We start from the raw sequence: 20,446 nt of genomic DNA, 5'->3' as shown, positions 1-20,446 counted from the left end.
TATTTTTTTATTTTTTGTAGAGATGGGGTCTCCCTCTATTTCCCAGGCTGATGTGAAACTCCTGGGCTCAAGTGATCCTCCTGCCTCAGCCTCCCACAGTGCTGGGATTACAGGCATGAGCCACCATGCCCAGCCCCCCAAATTTTGTAAATGAAAATACGTGAGATCAAGCTGTCCTCAAAGCCCTTCACAGCCCAGGCTGAGTGCACATGCAATTCAGACATTCTCATGGCCTGTGGACCCACATGGCTTCACCCCCGCCTGCCTCTCCAGAGCACCTCATTCCCTGGCTCACTCTCTTCTGGCCACGATGGCCTCCGGTGCCCCTCGTTGAACACGCTGGGTCTTTCCCTGCTGCTGGGCCATGGCCTGGCTTCTCCTTCGGAATGACTCGCTCTTCCCCTGACATTCCCATGCTTGGCTCCTCTGCCCTGGAAGCTCCCCCGACCATCGCAGCTGAAATGGCCCAGTGCCCTTCCGGGCCCTGCAGACATCTTCTCCATCACAGCACCCCTTCCTACCTTTCCAGCACCAAAAGAACCCCCATTCTCCTGTTTATTGGACGCCCTGTCTCCTTTCCTGGGACAGAAGCTCCTCAAGGGCTGTCTTAGGCACCGCAGTGCTCCGGGCTCCTAGCCCCATGCCCAGCATGTGATAGGCACTAAGGAGTTCTAAAGGATCAAGTGACAGCTCTAAGCAATTGGGGAGGACTGTGCTCAAAGACCACCTGCCCCTCCTGTCTCACCATTGCCACTTCTCTACAACCAGCTTCTCCCTGGAGCACTCCCGCTCTGGGCCCTGGTCTCACTCTGTCCACCCCCATCCCACAGCACCTCCTGCTTTAAGAGACACACCCTGTGTGTCCCTTGCAAACAGTGGCCTCATCAAATCCTCCCCTCCTCCTGGCAGGTGGTGCTCATTAGCTTCACTTTATAGAAGGGGACCTGGCATCCACAGACAGCAAGTGACTCACCCAGGGTCCCAGCCAGCAAGAGGGAGCCGAGTCCCGAACCCACGCCTGGCTCCTGGGCTGGTGGGCTTTCCCCTGGACCACACCCTTCCAGTGCAACTCTGGAGCTGCTGCTTAATTTCTCATGCCAGAATCATCAGCAGCATTTATTGGGCACCTACTCTGTGCAGTGCCTGCCCTCAGGGAGCTCCGAGTTATGCTGGGGATGCCCAGACATGAGGGAAGACTTAGTCACGTAGGGTAGAGAGTCAGAACTCGGAGTGAGCAGAGGGGAGGAGGAGGCCTGAGGGCTGGAGGGGCAGGAAGGACAGCGCAGTTCCCTCTGGCTGTGGCTGTGGCTGTGTCTGACGCCTCCTAGCAGGCTCCCCACAGGGCTGACCGCACCTGAGCCAGGAGGGAGGGATGCATGAAGAAAGGCATGGGTGACTCCATCAAGGAGGGAGGGATGGATGGGCAACCAAGTGTGAATAGCTGGGGCTCAGCTCACCCCCTTCCCTCCGCGTCCAGAGTTGTCCCAGCTACGCCCTCCAAACCCAGGCAGTAAGGGGCCCGTTCCTCCATGCTACACTTCTTTTGCCTGACCTTTCGTCCTTTCTCAAGCACTCCCAAGCAGCTGGCCCATGCCAGGCCCTGGGCTGGAGAGCGAGACTCAACCCGCTCCTTGGCCAAGCCAACCCTAGCATCCCAGACCATGCCAGGCCACACCAACCCCAGGGCACTGACCCCAAGTGGCCACCAGTGATTTGTTGGGAGAACTGGAGGGTGCTGGCTGTCCTGGGGCTGGGGCAGGACCGTCAGGAAGCTGAGCAGGGCTGGAACCAGGATCCCCGGGTGGAGCCTGGGAAGGGGTGGGAGAGAGGCCACCCCTTGTCTCCCATCTGCCCATCTGATGGGATTGGCCGCCCCAGCCCCGTCCCAGGTGGTGGTGATCCGGCAAGAGCGGGCAGGGCAGACCAGCGTCTCGCTACTGTGGCAGGAGCCTGAGCAGCCCAACGGCATCATCCTGGAGTATGAGATCAAGTACTACGAGAAGGTACCACGGGCAGGACTGAGCGGGCGGGGCTGGGCCATCCGGGCAGGGCCCACTGACCACCGTCCCGTGGCAGGACAAGGAGATGCAGAGCTACTCCACCCTCAAGGCCGTCACCACCAGAGCCACCGTCTCCGGCCTCAAGCCAGGCACGCGCTATGTGTTCCAGGTCCGAGCCCGCACCTCAGCAGGCTGTGGCCGCTTCAGCCAGGCCATGGAGGTGGAGACTGGGAAACCCCGTGAGTGCAGGGAGGGGGCGGGTGTGGGCGTGGAGCAGCTCAGGCGCCAGGACCGTGGGGTAGAGGGGTGGCCGAGAAGAGAGCTAGTGCGGGCTGAGCTGGTGCCAATGCAGGGTTTCTGCTCTCCTTGCCCTACCAAGTGGTGTTGTCGGAGTTTTTTTGTTTAATTGAGACAGTTTCACTCTGCCACCCAGGCTGGAGTGCAGTGGCGCAATCTCAGCTTATTGCAGCCTCCGCCTCCTGAGTAGGGTTCAAGGGATTCTTCTGCCTCAGCCTCCACAGTAGCTGGAATTACAGGTTTAAGCCAACACACCCGACTACTTTTTTTTTTTTTAGACGGAGTCTTGCTCTGTCGCCCAGGCTAGAGTGCAGTGGTGTGATCTCGACTCACTGCAACCGCCACCTCCCAGGTTCAAGCAATTCTCCTGCCTCTGCCTCCTGAGTAGCTGGGACTACAGGCGCTGTCCCACCATGCCCAGCTAATTTTTGTATTTTTAGTAGAGACGGGGTTTCACCATCTTGGCCATGCTGGTCTCGAACGCCTGACCTTGTGATCCACCCACCTCAGCCTCCCAAAGTGCTGGGATTACAGGCATGAGCCACCGCTGCCAGCCTAATTTTTTGTGTATTTAATAGAAATGGGGTTTCACCATGTTGACCAGGCTGGTGTTGAACTCCTGACCTCAGGTGATCCACCCGCCTTGGCCTCCCAAAGTGCTGGGATTACAGGCATGAGCCACTGCACCCGGCCTCTGTCGGCATTTTCGCAGATGAAAAACCAAGGCTCAGAGAAGGACAGTTGCTCGCCTAAGGCGGCAGAGATGGTGACAGCCCCCCACACACAATGGCTGGTACTGAGATCTGGGTCTCAGTATCAGGGTCTGGGACCAGCAGCATTGGTCTCACCTGGGGACTTACTAAAAATGCGAATTCCCAGTCCTCACCCCAGCCCTTCAGAAACCCTGTGGGTGGAGCCTAGCCATCTGGGTTTTAACAAGCCCTTGGTGATCCCCAGACACTGTCACATTTGGGACCCTCTGGCTTCGACGCTGTACCTTTCACTCTCCTGCCCCAATCTCCAGCCTGAGTCAGGGTCTCCTGTATGTGCACCCACCGCGTGCTGGAGCTAGGACAGAGATAGCAACCGCCCACCTGGCACTCGCTGGGCGTCTGAGTGCCTCCGGTGCTCGTAGGCCTGGCACCCCCTCGAGACCACCCAGATGGGAATCCTGAGCCCTCCATCCTATGTACTGTGTGGCCTCGAGTCATTTCCTTGAGTTCTCTGCGCCTCAGCTTTCCATCTGAAAACTGAAGATAATGCTGGGGTCTCCCTGGAAGGGATGTGGGGAGGGTTTACTGAGGCTTGAAGGTACAGCTCTCAGCACACTCCGTGTTGTCACTGTCAGGATAACAGGAAGGACAGGCGTTTATTGGCTCAGAGGACACACGAGTCTTCCCCGGTCCCACAGCCCCAAGAAGCAGCGGCACCAGCATTAGGAAGCCGGGGCATCCAGGTCTCGGGAGCTTGAAGAGGAAGCTTAGGAGAGGGTGGGGTGGGAGCAGAGGAGGAGCTGGCCTGCGCCCTGACTCTGGGCTGGCTCCTGGCTAAGGAGGCTCCCCACTGGCCCCAGGGTCCCAGCCAGGCAGGCTCAGAGGACTGCCAGACCCCTAGGCCCAAGGCCAAGGCTGAGAGCCTGGTCCCCCAACCCTGGCTTTCCCCTGCAGGGCCCCGCTATGACACCAGGACCATTGTCTGGATCTGCCTGACTCTCATCACGGGCCTGGTGGTGCTTCTGCTCCTGCTTATCTGCAAGAAGAGGTGGGTGGTCTGGCCCAGCCACACCCAGCCCCTCCTCTCAAGCGCTGTACCTCCTGCCTGCCCGCAGCCCCACCGAGCCGGTGGTCCCCGTGTGCCTGGGGCTGGCTCACTTACAAATACATCACCTCATTTAACCTAATGACATGCCAGTGATGTAGAGATTCTGACCTCACTTTGCAGATGAGTAAATTGGGGATCAGAGAGGCTAGGCTTCTTGCCAGAATCACACAGTTGATAAATGCCAGAGCTAGGACACGAGCCTAGGTCTGTCAAACTCAAGCCTGTACTCTCAGTTACTTTGTCCTCTCCACTCCATTTTGGAGGGAGGTAGAGACAGGATAGTGTGTGGGCTTGGGGTCCCAGACAATGAGGATCATCTAATTGATGGAGAAATGGTGACCCAGGGAAGGGAAGGGGCTGGCCAAGGTCACCCAGTGTCGTTGGCCACAGAAGCCTCATCTTCCAATGCCCCACCAACGGTGGTTTCATATAACATTGGGCTGACAGCGTCGTAGACTTTGCCAAGAGGGTCAGGTGGACTCGAGGGCATTTTGAGGATCGCACAGTGCTTGTGACCGTCACGGCTGTCATAGTTTAGTTTCCCCTGCAGACTTTGTAAGGAGCAGGAGCTGACCTGTCAGGGGAAGGGCATGAAGAGAGAAGCCATGACTCGTCCCCTGGTTGGGGTCAGGTCCTGGGCTAGGGATGGCCTGGCCTCAGGCAGGGCGGTGCCCTCCTCTGCAGGCACTGTGGCTACAGCAAGGCCTTCCAGGACTCGGACGAGGAGAAGATGCACTATCAGAATGGACAGGGTGAGTGCAGGGGCCCAGAGGTCTGGGGTAGAGGGAAGGCCACAGGGAGACCCAGTGCTGGACTGGGGGTGGCACAGATGGGAAGGAGGAAGGTGCCCAATGGAAAGACCAGAGCCTGAGAGACAGACTCCAGGATGTCACAGAGACCTGGTGTCCCAGAGGGCAGCGCCGTTCATGCCTCTTGGACTCTCAGACCACATTCAGGATGCTAGAGATCCTCTCCCCAGGGAAGGGCACACATTTGTATATGATTTCAGAGTGGGAGTTCATATACTCTTTGACAATGAACCCCTACTACGGAGAGATTTTCAGGATCCTGTAGAGATCCCAGACAATAAGGCGAATCTGGGGACGCCTCCCTCCATGCCCCACTCCTGTGCCCATGGTAGACATTAGCATCAAGCATGGTGCCAGTTCCCACCAGGCCTGGGTGCAGCCTCAGACTCCTCCTTAACTACTTTTTATATTTATTTATATATTTATGTATGTATGTATTTATTTATTTATTCTGAGATGGAGTCTCACTCTGTCACCCAGGCTGGAGTGCAGTGGCTCAATCTCAGCTCACTGCAACCTCTGCCTCCAGAGTTCAAGCGATTCTCCTGCCTCAGCCTCCCAAGTAGCTGGGATTACAAGCGTGCACCAACACTCACTGCTAATTTTTGTATTTTTAGTAGAGACGAGGTTTCACCATGTTGGCCAGGCTGGTCTTGAACTCCTGACCTCAAGTGATCCACCTGCCTCAGCCTCCCAAAGTGCTGGGATTACAGGCCAGCACTTGGTGAGTGAACCAACGCGCCTGGCCAGAAACTATTTTCAATGAATCAAAGTTGACCCTTGTGGCAAAAACTTACTTTTGCTACATCCCTACTCCAGAACAATTGAGAAAGATCTCAAGGACTGTAAAAGTGACCCCAGAAAATGACAGACATGCCCAGAACCCTCTGGAGACTCCACAGCCCCGTAGAAACCCCGGAGCGACTCCAGACACCCCGCTTTCACGTGGGAAGTACTTATGGGGTGCGTGTTGTTTTCTAGCACATCCAGAGATTCCCAGAGACACCCCTTACTCCACCCAGACCCATCCCAGGCCCAGGGACTGCTGGGAGGGAAAAATCCCTCCTGGGACCTACTGAAGGGCCTCCTCCCGCCCCTCAGCACCCCCACCTGTCTTCCTACCCCTGCATCACCCCCCGGGAAAGCTCCCAGAGCCCCAGTTCTACGCGGAACCCCACACCTACGAGGAGCCGGGCCGGGCCGGCCGCAGTTTCACCCGGGAGATCGAGGCCTCTAGGATCCACATCGAGAAAATCATCGGCTCTGGTGAGTCTCTGGGGTTGTGAGGGCAGGGACAGCACGGGGCAAGGTGGGGGTACCCAGGGCAGAGGAAGCGTGTGACCCAAGGGTCTGGCAGGCCCAGGGGGCACAAGGGCCTGGGAGCCTGGGGGAGTCTGAGGGTCCCACTGCCCCCCCTCCCCACCTGCCCCTCTCGGGGCCTGCAGGAGAGTCCGGGGAAGTCTGCTATGGGAGGCTGCAGGTGCCAGGGCAGCGGGATGTGCCCGTGGCCATCAAGGCCCTCAAAGCCGGCTACACGGAGAGACAGCGGCGGGACTTCCTGAGTGAGGCGTCCATCATGGGGCAATTCGACCACCCCAACATTATCCGCCTCGAGGGTGTCGTCACCCGCGGTAGGTGCCAGGCAAGGACAACCTCCCCCTGCAGTGCCCCTCCTGCCTGGACAGGCCTCTGGGTCCATCCCCTTATCCATCCTGCTCTGCCCCACCTGACCCTGTCCTCTCGGTTCAGGTCCCCAAATGACTCGGGGTGCCCAGAGCCTGGGACCCCAGTGGAAATCCAAGGCACCCTGGGGCTTCCAGTGCTGGCACAGGTCCTGGGAGGGCAGTATGCTCCTGGGGTCTCTGATCAGCAGCCCTGAGCCCCAACCAAGAGCCACCCTCTCCCCACTGCCCGCCCCAGGCCGCCTGGCAATGATCGTGACGGAGTACATGGAGAACGGCTCTCTGGACGCCTTCCTGAGGGTGCGTGTCCCACGTCTGCCTCTTGCATGGGCTTGGGGAGGGAGGCCCAGTCTGGGTTTTGGGAGCTAGTGCAAAGCCCTCTAAGCCTCCTCCCTGGCTTGGACACCACAGGCCGGGGAGTGGGAGGCAGGTATAGGGAGGAGGTCTTCGAGGTCAGCCAGTCAAACTGCCTTTCGGCCCCCATTGCATGAAAGTCCCTCTGCTCCACGGGGTCCTGCTGCCCCTCACGCAGGCTGAGGGAGGTGCCTCTGTAGGAATCCAGGCCCCACCCAGCTGGGGGACATGCTGGCTGTGGTGGAGACGGCAGGATTCCCAGCTCCTGCCCTGCAGTTTCTTTGCTGGGTGCTCTTAGGCACAGAGCTTAACCTCTCTGGGCCTCCATCTCTCGTTCCACAAAATGGGTAAGCTGTCATTGCTGCCCCACCTACCTCGCAGGGTTGCTGTGAGGGCAAATGAGACCAGGAGAATAACCCTTAACTGCAAGGTGCTTCAGAAGCATGGAGCAATTGGTAAATTGCAAAGCGCCATCTAGAGCATCCTACAGATGGGCGGGGTTCCTGTTCACGGACCAGGCGCCTCACTGGGCCTTCCTGAAGCCCAAGCCGTGTCCCCCTGCAGACCCACGATGGGCAATTCACCATCATGCAGCTGGTGGGCATGCTCAGAGGAGTGGGTGCCGGCATGCGCTACCTCTCAGACCTGGGCTACGTCCACCGAGACCTGGCCGCCCGCAACGTCCTGGTTGACAGCAACCTGGTCTGCAAGGTGTCTGACTTCGGACTCTCACGGGTGCTAGAGGACGACCCGGATGCTGCCTACACCACCACGGTGCGTCGCCCACACTCCTTCTGGCTAGACTGGGGAGTGGGGAGGTGGCGCCGGTGGCACCCAGGGCCCGACAATTCTGCTGCAAGTAGTTGAATGAAGTTGGCAGTTTCGGGGTGGCCCTCAACCTGGGGCACATCCTGTTTCTCCTCTTCACGCCAGTGCCTTCATCTGGGAAATGGGAACAGCCTTGCCTGCCTTTCCTCTGTCACCAGGTGGCCAGGGGAGACCCCAGGGCTGGTCCCCATGGTCGCTCACTCACCAGGAGACTTGAGGAGGATTGGAATCTCCCCGAATTGTACCCAGACTCCACATCTGTCTCTAAAGTTTGCCTAAAACCCAGCTGTTTTCAAACGTGTTCCATGGGGATTTGGACCTCTCTAGAGGTGCTTTAGGGGTGGCCTTAAAGGCAGGAGCTGAGTGCACAGGGGTCAGTTTCCACCCTGCCCCAACAGGAGCCCTCCCTTAGCCTCTGTCCCACAGCCTCTGAGTAAGGTTTCCCATGGAGAAGGATCCTGTGACAACAAAAGAAAGAAGGAAGGAAGGAAGGAGGGAGTGGAGAGAGGGAGGGAGCAAGGAAGGAGGGAGCAAAGGGAGAGAAGAAGGGAGGGAGTAGGGGAGGAAAGAAAGGAGGGAGAAGGAGGAAGGAAGAAGGGAAGGAGGAGGAAAGGAGGGAGGGAAGGAGGGAAAGAAAGGAGAGAGGGAGGAAGGAGGAGGCAAAGGAGGGAAGGAAGGAAGGTGGAAAGGAAGAAAGGAGGAAAGGAAGGGAAGGGGAGGGGAGTGTGGAGAGGAGGGGAGGGGAAAGGGGAGCGAAAGGAAGGGAGGGAGGGAATGACAAAGGGAGTGGGGGAGGAAGGAAGGGAGGGAGAGAGGGAGGGAGGGAGGAAGGAAGGAAATGAAGGAGAGAAGGAGGGATGGAGGAAAGGAAGGAGGGAAGGGAAAGAAGGAGGGAGGGAGTGGGGGAGGAAGGAAGGAAGTGGGGGAGACAGGGAGGAAGGAAGGAAGGAGAGAAGGAGGACGGAATGAGGGAAGGAGAGAAGGAAGCAAGGAGGGAGGAAGGAGAGAAGGAGGGAGGCAGGAAGGAAGGAAAGAAGGAGGGAAGGGAGGGAGGAAGGCGGGAGGGAAAGAAGAAAGGAGGGAAGGAAGGACAGAAGGAGGGAGGAAGGAAGGAGGGAAGGAAGGAAGGGAGGAGGAAAGGAAGGAAGGGAGGAGGAAAGGAAGGAAGGGAGGAGGAAAAGAAGGAAGGGAGGAGGAAAAGAAGGGAGGAAGGAAGAGAGGAAGGAAGGGAGGAGGAAAAGAAGGAAGGGAGGAGGAAAAGAAGGGAGGAAGGAAGAAGGGAGGGAGGAAGGAAGGAGAAAGGAGAAGGAAGTGGGGGAAGAGAAGGAAGAGGAAGAGTTGGAAAACGACTAGGCTGTGGCCCCTGAGCCCCCTTGGTTTGTGACTGGTACTGGCTGAGCACCTGCTCGTGCCAGGCATCTCACTCCTTCCTTCCTTCGTCTTCACAGCAGCTCTTGAGGGGCCTCCCTCAGGACAGGTGCTCTGGGAAGGTGGGGGCTGTGTTGTCCCTCTGGACTGGGAAACAGAACCCCAGTGTTTAGCTCTCTGACTCAGAGGGCTCGGGGGACACCTTGCCAGGCCTGGGCAGCCCCTCGACTCTTGTGTGTCCATCGCAGGGCGGGAAGATCCCCATCCGCTGGACAGCCCCAGAGGCCATCGCCTTCCGCACCTTCTCCTCGGCCAGCGACGTGTGGAGCTTCGGTGTGGTCATGTGGGAGGTGCTGGCCTACGGGGAGCGGCCCTACTGGAACATGACCAACCGGGATGTGAGTACCGGGCCCTGGCGGGGCCGCAGGCGGTGAAGACTTGGGGTGCCAGGAGGGACGGCTGAGCCCAGCGCTGATCCCCCGCAGGTCATCAGCTCCGTGGAGGAGGGGTACCGCCTGCCCGCACCCATGGGCTGCCCCCGCGCCCTGCACCAGCTCATGCTTGACTGCTGGCACAAGGACCGGGCGCAGCGGCCTCGCTTCTCCCAGATTGTCAGTGTCCTCGACGCGCTGATCCGCAGCCCGGAGAGTCTCAGGGCCACCGCCACTGTCAGCAGGTGCCTTGTGCCCACCCCAGCTCCTCGAGGCCCAGCTGCCTCCCATTATTGCCCCAGATCTGTCCCTGGGACAGTTTGGCCCTGACATCTGGACCAGGCCCAGCCTGGGCCCCCGGCCCCTGCCCTTCCTGACCCCTTCCTCAGCCTGCCTCTTCTCGGGGGTCCAACCTCCCGAACCCCCTGGCCACTTACCAAGGGCCCCTGTGCCTTAGGTGCCCACCCCCTGCCTTCGCCCGGAGCTGCTTTGACCTCCGAGGGGGCAGCGGTGGCGGCGGGGGCCTCACCGTGGGGGACTGGCTGGACTCCATCCGCATGGGCCGGTACCGAGACCACTTCGCTGCGGGCGGCTACTCCTCTCTGGGCATGGTGCTACGCATGAACGCCCAGTGAGTGATGGGTGGGGCTGGGGGCCCATGCGTGTGGGGGCAGGGGCGGGGACCCAGAGGCAGGGCCGCCGGGGAGGCTACAGGTCCAGATCCATGGCCCTGGCTGCATGCACGGCTCCCAGCCTCCCAGGCCCAGCTGGCCAGCAGCACCCTTCCTTCACAGAGACGTGCGTGCCCTGGGCATCACCCTCATGGGTCACCAGAAGAAGATCCTGGGCAGCATTCAGACCATGCGGGCCCAGCTGACCAGCACCCAGGGGCCCCGCCGGCACCTCTGATGCACAGCCGGCAAGGCCCAGGTGGCCACCAAACACTCCACAGGTCATGCCAGCGGCAGAGGATGTGCGGGGCTGGCAGCAGGCAGGGCGGCCCCAGGCCTCTGCCCTCCTCTCGGGCGCTAGGGGGGCTGAAGGCTCCGCCACAGGACCTGGAGTTATCAGGGGTCAGGTGCCTGGGAAGGGGCCTTTGGTGACCACCCTGGCCAGGACACCCGTCCCCCAGGGCAGGTGCCTTCTCTTTTCCGGAGCCTGGGGCCTCCACGCCACAGAGTCCAACAGGGACGTCACTCGCCTGCCTCTGTGTGCGTGTGTGTGTGTGGTGGGGGGTGATCTCACAAGGTCAGGGGATCCCGAGTGAACAATGTGTGATCATGTGTGTCCACCCCTTCGGGTCTCAGCATGGACGTATGCATGTTATGAGCATGTGCGTATCTGTTAAGCCTGGAGGCACATGTGGGTGATGGTGGATGACGTGTCATGAATGAGGAGATGTGTGAGCAGGGAACTCAGTGTGTGACACCACCAGGTCCAGCACCCACGGGGACGGGGGAGAGGCACACCCCTACATCCCCGCACACCTGGAGGCTGGAGCCAGGGGCCACTTCTGAACTGCACCAGCACCAGGCCCACCCTCATCTCTGCCTGGGTGAGCCCACCCTGGCTGTATCTCAGGTCTGGGTCCTCCCTCTAGCCGAGGAGGCCACCTGCAGCCTCCACCCAGCTCCCACCGCTGCTTCAACAGGAAAACAGGGTTCCTGGCCAGTCCCACTGGCCGCCTTCATGGAGGCATCATGGCAGAGCACATGAGACGCCCTCAGCTGGGCTTGGCTGCCCGGCCAGGGCCAGGGGCTCAGCAGCCCCCTCTAGCCTCTGATGCCTTCCCTCCACGGCCCAGGTCTCCTCACTCAAAGTCCCTTCGCTAACCTTTCACTGCCCAGCCCTGACACCTCCCCCTTGTCCCCCAGGCCTAGGATCAGGGACCAGAGGATCCTAGCTTCTCAGCCCCCAGCCCAGCCCTTTCTGTAGCATATGGGGAGACTGAGGCCTGGAGAGAGGGGTGATGCCCCGTCCCAGGTTGCACCGCAACCAAGTGGCAGAGTCAGGGCTTCTGCCTCCGGCCAAGGCTCTTGTCCCCATACACCATCCCACATGGGCGCTGGGGGTGGAGGTGCCCTGGAAGCCCCGCCCCCTCACACTGACCTCCCCCTTACGGCCCACCAGGGTATGTAAATATCTCTTTTCTACCATGTCAGAATATTTTTTCCTCACTCCTGACAATGCAAAAATGGTCTTCAAAGCACATAAAAAGCACCCAGGGTGATAAAGCCCCAACCCGGAGGCCATTGGCAGACAGGGTAGCAGGAACCCCACTGCGTGCCCCCTGCCAGCCCCAGAGGGAGGGGCGAGCCCAGTTCCCCAGCCCTGCCCCCCCTCCCCATAGCCAACACAGCTATCCCGCGGGGACACCAGCACTGAGCCCCCTCTCCCTCCTGCAATAATTCGGGGAGTCTCAGCCCCATCCAGGTGCCGCGGCCAGCTCTCTACACCTCTATATATTATATTACTATATAGCCGAGCTGTTCTTCCTTCCTATGGAAGTCGGAAACATGGTCAGAACACGATCTGGGGCGGGGGGAATCCTGTCTTCTTCCCCACCCCCACCCCACTCTTACCCGGTTTCTGGGCTCTGGATCCTCACAGTCATGGAGGCACCATGGGCCTGGCACTTGCAAAAGTGTGGCCCCTGACTCTAGCGTGGGGTCCCTCTCAGGGTCCTAGGGACCTGCCTCTATGTGGTCTCCATCCTGACTCTTGAAATTACCCACAATGAGAATAAATTCTGCCTCATCTTTGCCTGTGTCCCCCATTTTTCCCCCATCTCTACAAGCTTGACATCTCCTGTTGGGGAAGGGCCAACCTCATACTGAGCACCTACTTTTTGCATCCCATTCATTTTTCTCCCCTCTGGTTTTCTCATCTGTCGGGGGAGGTAGGATTAGTGCATGCATTGTATATACGGGGAAGCTAAGTCCTGGTTCAGCCAACCTGCCTAAAGCCAAAGGACAGACCGGGGGATGAATCAGAACCTAGATTTGTGACACCCCAAATCCCAGGCTCAGCTAGGAAGCACCCCACAGCCCCAAATTCTCTCTTCCAAGAGGTGCACATGGTGCTTAACCCTAGAGTCCAGTCACTTCCAGCTGGGCATTGCCCTTGAGTTCTCTTGGGGGAGAAAGATGCCCCCATGGAAGAGGAGGGAAAGGACATTTCTTGGAAACAACTTCCTCAGGACCAAGGGGGACCACTGGGAGACCTGGGTGCTGGGAGGCAGAATAAGGGAGGCAGAGTACAAGCATCTTCCATAGTTACATCAGGGAGCTGAGGACTCCCTCTGCTCATGGGGAAAGGGAGCAGCAGCAGGGGTTCTGGTCAGAAGACAGAGATAGAGGCAGAGCAGAGGCCAAGAGCATCCATTTGTGCCAGTGGCTCAGACATTTGGGGAAGGTGCTCCAGGGTCTTAGAGGTGAGGGAGTGGATGATCTCCAGCTGAGCGAAGGGCTTCTCTCCTGAACCTCCCTCAAACTGGGGAAGTGGGAACAGGCAGAAAACACCTACACTGCATTTCCTACATTGTCTCGCTCGGAATCACAATAGCACTATGAGATTGAGAATATCATCCCCCACTCACACATGGCCAAAAGCTTACTTGGAGAGGCCAATGTCCCACATGGCAGAGCCACCACATAAAGCTAAATCTGTCGATTTCAAGCCAGCTATACTTCCTTGAGACTCCAAACTAAGCACCAGGTCCTTTCCTCACAAAACCAGTTGTTTCCTGTGAGGAAGAATCTGTTACTACAGACTTACCTTCCCTTAAGGGGAAGAGATCCTAACATCCTATTGGGCGATAGGATCCAATCATCAGATCCTAATCAACACCTGCTCTGTGCTGGGTGTTACTGGGGGTATAAGACTGTGAGACGCAGCCCTTCTTCTCAGAAGCTCAGAGACTAGGTGGAGGTGCAGACTGCACAAAAGAGGTTCCCTCAATCAGATCCAATGTGCTAAGTGTCCAAAAAATAGAGCACCAGAAGGGTGCCAGAGTGTTAGAGCCTTGACAGGCAGGTCTGTCATTGGAGGACTTACTGGAGGAGGAAGCATTTCAGTTGAGCACTGAAGAATGAGAAGGGTTTGGAGGTTGATTTCCAAGGCAGTCCTTTGTGCAAGGCATGGAACGCAGAGGAGAGGAAGAAACAAACCATGTTCATGGATGGGGAGCCGCCTCACCACCACAACGCTGGCTATGCCCTTCCAATTTAATCCATGCATTTTTATTTCCAATAAAAATTGCAATGGGGTTTTCTCGGCAACTTGACAGAGTCATCCCCAAATGTACATGGAATAATAAAGAACACAGAACAGCCAAGACAATTTTGAAAAAGAAAGAGGAAGAGGAAGGGAACCTCCCCCTATCAGGTATCAATAGGCACTATGGAGCTCTAACAATTAAAATGGATTTGGTCCCAGGAACAGATCAACAGATAGTAGAACAGAGAATAATGCCTAGGGGCAGATCAAAATATATAGGAGAGTGTGAAACACGACAAAGGGTAAAATGGTCTTGTTAACAGATGATGTTGAACAATTGAATTCCCCTATTGGAAAACATAAAATTGGATCCCTGCTCACACCACTCACAAAATAAGTTCCAGGTTGGTTAAAGTCCTAAATGTGAAGAGCACACTATAAAACTTTACAAGAAAATAGAGGAAAATAACTTTATGATCTTAGAGTAGAAACTAAACAAAACACAAAAAGCATAAATGATTTTTAAAATGATAAATCTTACTACAATTATTTCTGTGTGACAAAAGATGAAGAGATTTCTTAAAGCCACTGGCTGGGAGAAAGTATTAGCAATCCATACGAGCAAGAGACAATTAGTTTCCAAAACAATGTTTTTTATAACTCCAGAGAATCAATCTACCAAAACATTCCAGAGCAATAGGAAAATGGGCAAAAAAAAAAAAAAAAAAAAAAAAAAAAAGTGATTAAATACCAGAGGAAGAAATGTAAAAGGCCAAACAAGATATAAAAGAGTCTCAACATCACTAGTAAACACGGAAATGAAAGTTGAAACAATAATGAGATGGCTCATTACACCAATCCGGTTGGCAAAATTAGTGTCTAACGTGAGTATTGATGAAGATATGGGGGAAATAGCAATGTTTATAAACTGCTGGTGGGAATTTAAATTTGCACAGCTACTTTGGAGAGCAATTTGAAAATGCTTAATAAACTTTAAGACAAGCAAATCTATGATCTAGCCAACTCTGCCACTAATGTGTGCCTCTTAGGTTAAGTTTCCTAATCAGGGCCTGAGTCAGGGATTCTTGTGCAGTGATTTATTGAAGCAGAGCTCTTAGGTGAAAGGGAGATGGGATGGCAGATAGGGTGGAAGCGCTAGGCAGTGATATGTTCTCAGTTGGAGATTAGCTTCGATCTGATCCCATGGGAGCTCTGGGGCAGGAGTGACAACGCAGAGTCGGTCTACCTCGAGGCAAGGGAGCCAAAATTTTCTACCCCCATGTCACTCAGTCATCAGCTATGGCCACCCCATAGGAAGGATGGAGAAGTGGTGTAACTGTGGGCAAGGGAGTTCCCAAGAAGGGAGTAACTCTGAGCCCTTAGTGTCAACACTCACAGCTAGAGGGTGGGAACACCTACAGGTAAAAGGCATCCGAGTGGGACACCAGCAATGTTTTCCACCGTGTCCCAGAGACGCATACTCATATGCAGAAGCATACATGTCCACGGATATTTATTGCACCTTAGTATGTAATAGAAATACAAAGAGGAGCCTAACTGCCTCCCAGCAGGAAAACAACAAATAAACTGCTTTATAAGTGCAATAAGATAATCAACCACCATTCAAATGAACAAACTAGATCAACATCCATCAATAGGGATAAGTCTCCAAATGTAACACGGAACGAAAAAAATACCAAAGGAACCTCCACAGGTTTACACCATTTATGTAAACTTTAAAAAAATATATGTAAGAATTGAATACACAGGTTTTGAATGCGTAACTAGGTAATGACAGCATAAAATATGCACGAGACAGATAAACACCAGGTCAGCACAACTGTATCTGTCTTTGACATCTCTTTTGTAAAAATAGGGGACTCTGAAGCAAATATGGCAAAATGTGAATATCCACTTAATCTCGATGTGTGTCTGTTACATTATTTCTCGATTTTCTCATATGTTGAAATGGCCTATAATTTTAAATAAGAGTGTTTAAAAAACACAAAGGGGACGGGGCTATATGAGAAGTGTCTGTACTTCCTGGTCAATTTTGCTGTGAACCTAAAACTGCTCTAAAAAATAAAGTTTCTTATTTTTAGACACCCACAAGGGAGGGAGGGGTTCTGCAGGCTGCCTTCAGGAAACTTGGGGTCTCAGAAATGGGGTTGGGGAAGTGGGGGGATGGTGGGGTGGGGAGGTTGGAAGAACTGGCTCTTCTGGGCTGAGGGGAGGGTTGACGCTGTCCAGGGTCCTGGACCCCGGTGGCAGGGGCTGGTTGCGCTGCGACAGACCAGCAGATGTGGTCAGTTCTCTCCCCAAAATGTACACGGAGCCTCATCAAGTCCACCTGCCCCTGGTTCTGCTGCCGCCTCCTCTTCCCTCAGCGACTGCGGAAGCCTCCTCAGTAGCCTCCTCACTTCCTCTCTGGCCCCCATAATCCATTCTCCGCAAGCAGCCAAAGGGATCTTTTAAAAACATAAACCAGATCTTGCTACATTCTGGATTACAATCCTGCAAAAGCTTCCTATCAAGTTTACTATAACGTCGAAAATCCTCCCCTGACCTCCAACCCCCCCACCCCCCGCCCCCGTCATCTGCTGCCGCCGGCCTCTCCAATCTCTCTCCAACTATCTTCCGCTCTCTAGTGCCCTTCTTTTCTTTCATTTATTTAGTTAAAGACAAGGTCTTGCTCTGTCACCCAGGGTGGCATGATCTCGACTCCCTGCAGTCTGGATGGACCTCCCACGCTCAATCAGTCTTTCCTCCTCAGCCTCTCAAGTAGCTAGGACCACAGGCGCATGCCACCACACCTGGTTAATTAATTAATTAATTTATTTATTTATTTATTTATTTTGTAGAGACGGGGTTTGCTATGTTGCCCAGGCTGTCCTCTTACTCCTGAGCTCAAGCGATCCACCCACTCAGCCTCCCAAAGTGCTGGGATTACAAGCATGAGCCACGGTGCCTGGCCCCAGCATAGCTTTTTTTAAATCTGTACCCACCCATATCTCTGGCTTTGCTTCCTGTCCTTACTCTCCAGCAAGCCCACAGGAAACCTCCAGCCAGGGGGAAACACCTGCAAGCCCATGAATAGTCTCACCCCTCTCCCACGGCTGTGGCATGTATGTTTTCTGCCAGAGCAATGTCCTTCCTCTCCCTTCTGCCCCTGGCCAATTTCAACTCACAATGAAGATCTCAACCTCTGGCTCCCTTCTCCTAATTCGAGGTTAGATGCCTCCCTTCTCTGAGATCCCACAGATTCCGGGGCTGCCCCCATTGAAGCACTTATGTTCCACTGTCATCGATCTCTCACTTTCATCGTGAATGGATTAAGGCCAGAACTGTCTCCACTTAGAGAACCCCAGTGCCTAGTCCAGGGGGAGGGCGGACACGGTAATAATTCAGTGAATGATAAATGTACAGGCAAATTGCTCTTACTGGGGCCCTGAGGATCTGCCCTAAAGCAAGGCCAGTTTCCTCATCCTTCCCTTTCATGTGACCTTGAGGAAGTCACTTCTCTTCTAGCCCTGTTTCATCCTCTGTAACACGGGACCACCACTTCCATCTACTCCACAGGATTGCCATGAGGATTGAAGGGTAATGTGAGGACGGCACGCAGGGGACAGTGTTTGTCACTATTGCTGGAGGGGGATGATTGGGTGTCTCTATGAAGGGACCGAGAGCAAAACTGTTGGCAAGCATGGATGAATCCTTGGGAATAGGAGGGGGGGCAGCCCAAGTAGTCAAGTCCCGGCCCCACTGTTGCTCCTCTGTCACTCACTCCACCTGGGGCTGGTGGCCTGGACCCAGGGCTGGCCGCCCCTTTCACTCCATCCCCAAGGCCCAAGAATCTCTGCAGGACCCTCCAGCTCCCCCACTATGGGCGGCTGGGGAAGGGTCAACTGCTGGATGGAATTTGCAGTCCTCAGAGGGTTTGCATTTCCATGTCTCCCGTGTTGGGGATGGTGGAAGGTGATGAATAAAAGATGGGGATGGGGGGAGCTCCTGTGGCTTTAAGAGAAATGTGATGAGCATTCAGAGTGGGGAGATTAGCGAGAAACTTCTCCCTGAATACCAAGAACGCAGGTTTCAGCATCCAGTGCAAAATCAACCAAAATCAACCAGAAAGCCACCTTTCTGCTGCGAAGTGGCAGGACCCAAGGAAGGAGAAGGCACCCCGGGGCCTTTGGTGGGGAGCAGGAGGGGCTGGGAGGTCACAGACTCAGATGAAGGAAGCCTAAAGCATCAGGAGAGAAGTTCATGGATGCACGGCCAAGGTGACCCATGGGTGGGGCCAGGGTGGAGAGCAGAGGGGCATCCTGGTGTAGCCCCTTCCTTCCCAGGGTGGACGCCCTCTTCAGATGCTAAAATAATCCCCACACACACTCACATGAGAGGGGCTGTGGAGGCAAGGCTGTCTGCATGGCCTCTGACAGGAGCCTCGGTGGGTGGCTGATTGTCATGATTGTCACTAATGATGGGGAGTCGCTATTCACCGAGATTTTATCCTGTGCCACACAGAGCGCCAAGTGCTTTCCGTGCACTGTGCTTTTCAGTCCTCACAGCAACTTTAGGAGGGTATTGCTATTACCATCCCTTTCTCACCAGTAAGAAAACCGAGGCACACAGAGGTTATGTAACTTGCTCCATGTCACACAGCAGGTGAGTGAAAATCAGGATCCAAACACAGGTCAGGCTGACTCCCTTGGGGAGGGGCAGTGCTGGTGTGTGCTGGGGCTGGGAGGAGGGTTGAGGATGTGGGCCCTGTACAAAGTTCGGGAGTCACCCAGCCAGCCAGCATGTCACACCTGAATCTGTCTTCCAGTTTCTCCTGGGGGAGAGCATCCCAGGCCCACTGGTCAGGGATAATGAGTGATGGGTAGAGGGATACTTTCTTTCTTTCTCTCTTTCTCTCTCTCTCTCTCTTTCTTTCTCTCTTTCTTTCTTTCTTTCTTTCTTTCCTTTCTTCCTTCCTTCTCCTTCCTTCCTTTCTTCTTTCCTTCCCTCCCTTCCTCCCTCTCTCCTCCCTCCCTCTCTCCCTCTCTCCCTCCTTTTTTTCTTTTTTTCTTTTTTTTTTTTGAGACAGAGTCTCACACTGTCACCCAGGCTGGAGTGCAGTGGCCAGATCTCGGCTCACTGCAAGCTCTGCCTCCCGGGTTCATGCCATTCTCCTGCCTCAGCCTCCTGAGTAGCTGGGACTACGGACACCCGCCACCTCGCCCAGCTAGCTTTTTGTATTTTTTAGTAGAGACGGGGTTTCACCGTGTTAGCCAGGATGGTCTCGATCTCCTGACCTCGTGATCTGCCCGTCTAGGCCTCCCAAAGTGCTGGGATTACAGGCTTGAGCCACCACACCTGGCCTCCTTCCTTCCTTCCTTTCTTTCTTTCTTTCTTTCTTTCTTTCTTTCTTTCTTTCTTTCTTTCTTTCTTTCTTTCTTTTTCTTTCTTTCTTTCTTTCTTTCTTTCCTTTCTTCCTTCCTTCTCCTTCCTTCCTTTCTTCTTTCCTTCCCTCCCTTCCTCCCTCTCTCCTCCCTCCCTCTCTCCCTCTCTCCCTCTCTCCCTCCTTTTTTTCTTTTTTTCTTTTTTTTTTTTGAGACACAGTCTCACACTGTCACCCAGGCTGGAGTGCAGTGGCCAGATCTCGGCTCACTGCAAGCTCTGCCTCCCGGGTTCATGCCATTCTCCTGCCTCAGCCTCCTGAGTAGCTGGGACTACGGACACCCGCCACCTCGCCCAGCTAGCTTTTTGTATTTTTTAGTAGAGACGGGGTTTCACCGTGTTAGCCAGGATGGTCTCGATCTCCTGACCTCGTGATCTGCCCGTCTAGGCCTCCCAAAGTGCTGGGATTACAGGCTTGAGCCACCACACCTGGCCTCCTTCCTTCCTTTCTTTCTTTCTTTCTTTCTTTCTTTCTTTCTTTCTTTCTTTCTTTTCTTTCTTTCTTTCTTTCTTTTTCTTTCTTTCTTTCTTTCTTTCTTTCCTTTCTTCCTTCCTTCTCCTTCCTTCCTTTCTTCTTTCCTTCCCTCCCTTCCTCCCTCTCTCCTCCCTCCCTCTCTCCCTCTCTCCCTCTCTCCCTCCTTTTTTTCTTTTTTTCTTTTTTTTTTTTTGAGACACAGTCTCACACTGTCACCCAGGCTGGAGTGCAGTGGCCAGATCTCGGCTCACTGCAAGCTCTGCCTCCCGGGTTCATGCCATTCTCCTGCCTCAGCCTCCTGAGTAGCTGGGACTACGGACACCCGCCACCTCGCCCAGCTAGCTTTTTGTATTTTTTAGTAGAGACGGGGTTTCACCGTGTTAGCCAGGATGGTCTCGATCTCCTGACCTCGTGATCTGCCCGTCTAGGCCTCCCAAAGTGCTGGGATTACAGGCTTGAGCCACCACACCTGGCCTCCTTCCTTCCTTCCTTCCTTCCTTTCTTTCTTTCTTTCTTTCTTTCTTTTTCTTTCTTTCTTTCTTTCTTTCTTTCTTTCTTTCTTTCCTTTCTTCCTTCCTTCTCCTTCCTTCCTTTCTTCTTTCCTTCCCTCCCTTCCTCCCTCTCTCCTCCCTCCCTCTCTCCCTCTCTCCCTCCTTTTTTTCTTTTTTTCTTTTTTTTTTTTTGAGACACAGTCTCACACTGTCACCCAGGCTGGAGTGCA

At 55.0% G+C, this 20,446-nt stretch overlaps 1 protein-coding gene across 4 annotated transcripts in view; it reads left to right on the top strand.

Moving 5' to 3' along the window:
* Window positions 1–12,351, top strand: part of EPHA8 (EPH receptor A8) — a 39,254-nt gene extending 26,903 nt beyond the window's left edge. For all 4 annotated transcript variants that reach the window (XM_065528140.2, XM_045378510.3, XM_074017540.1 and 1 more), the window contains 12 exons: window positions 1,879–2,003; window positions 2,077–2,239; window positions 3,965–4,058; window positions 4,803–4,870; window positions 6,029–6,193; window positions 6,373–6,558; window positions 6,848–6,909; window positions 7,528–7,737; window positions 9,408–9,557; window positions 9,645–9,835; window positions 10,048–10,221; window positions 10,385–12,351. In XM_065528140.2, coding sequence (XP_065384212.1) covers window positions 1,879–2,003; window positions 2,077–2,239; window positions 3,965–4,058; window positions 4,803–4,870; window positions 6,029–6,193; window positions 6,373–6,558; window positions 6,848–6,909; window positions 7,528–7,737; window positions 9,408–9,557; window positions 9,645–9,835; window positions 10,048–10,221; window positions 10,385–10,499 — 1,703 coding nt within the window. In that variant the 3' untranslated portion in view covers window positions 10,500–12,351. The remainder of the gene's footprint in view (window positions 1–1,878; window positions 2,004–2,076; window positions 2,240–3,964; window positions 4,059–4,802; window positions 4,871–6,028; window positions 6,194–6,372; window positions 6,559–6,847; window positions 6,910–7,527; window positions 7,738–9,407; window positions 9,558–9,644; window positions 9,836–10,047; window positions 10,222–10,384) is intronic.
* Window positions 12,352–20,446: the final 8,095 nt, after the last annotated feature.

Source organism: Macaca fascicularis, chromosome 1, assembly GCF_037993035.2.
Source record: "Macaca fascicularis isolate 582-1 chromosome 1, T2T-MFA8v1.1".
Taxonomy (NCBI): Eukaryota; Metazoa; Chordata; class Mammalia; order Primates; family Cercopithecidae; genus Macaca; species Macaca fascicularis.
Note: the sequence above shows the minus strand (reverse complement) of the source record. Positions and strands in the feature narration are given on the sequence as shown.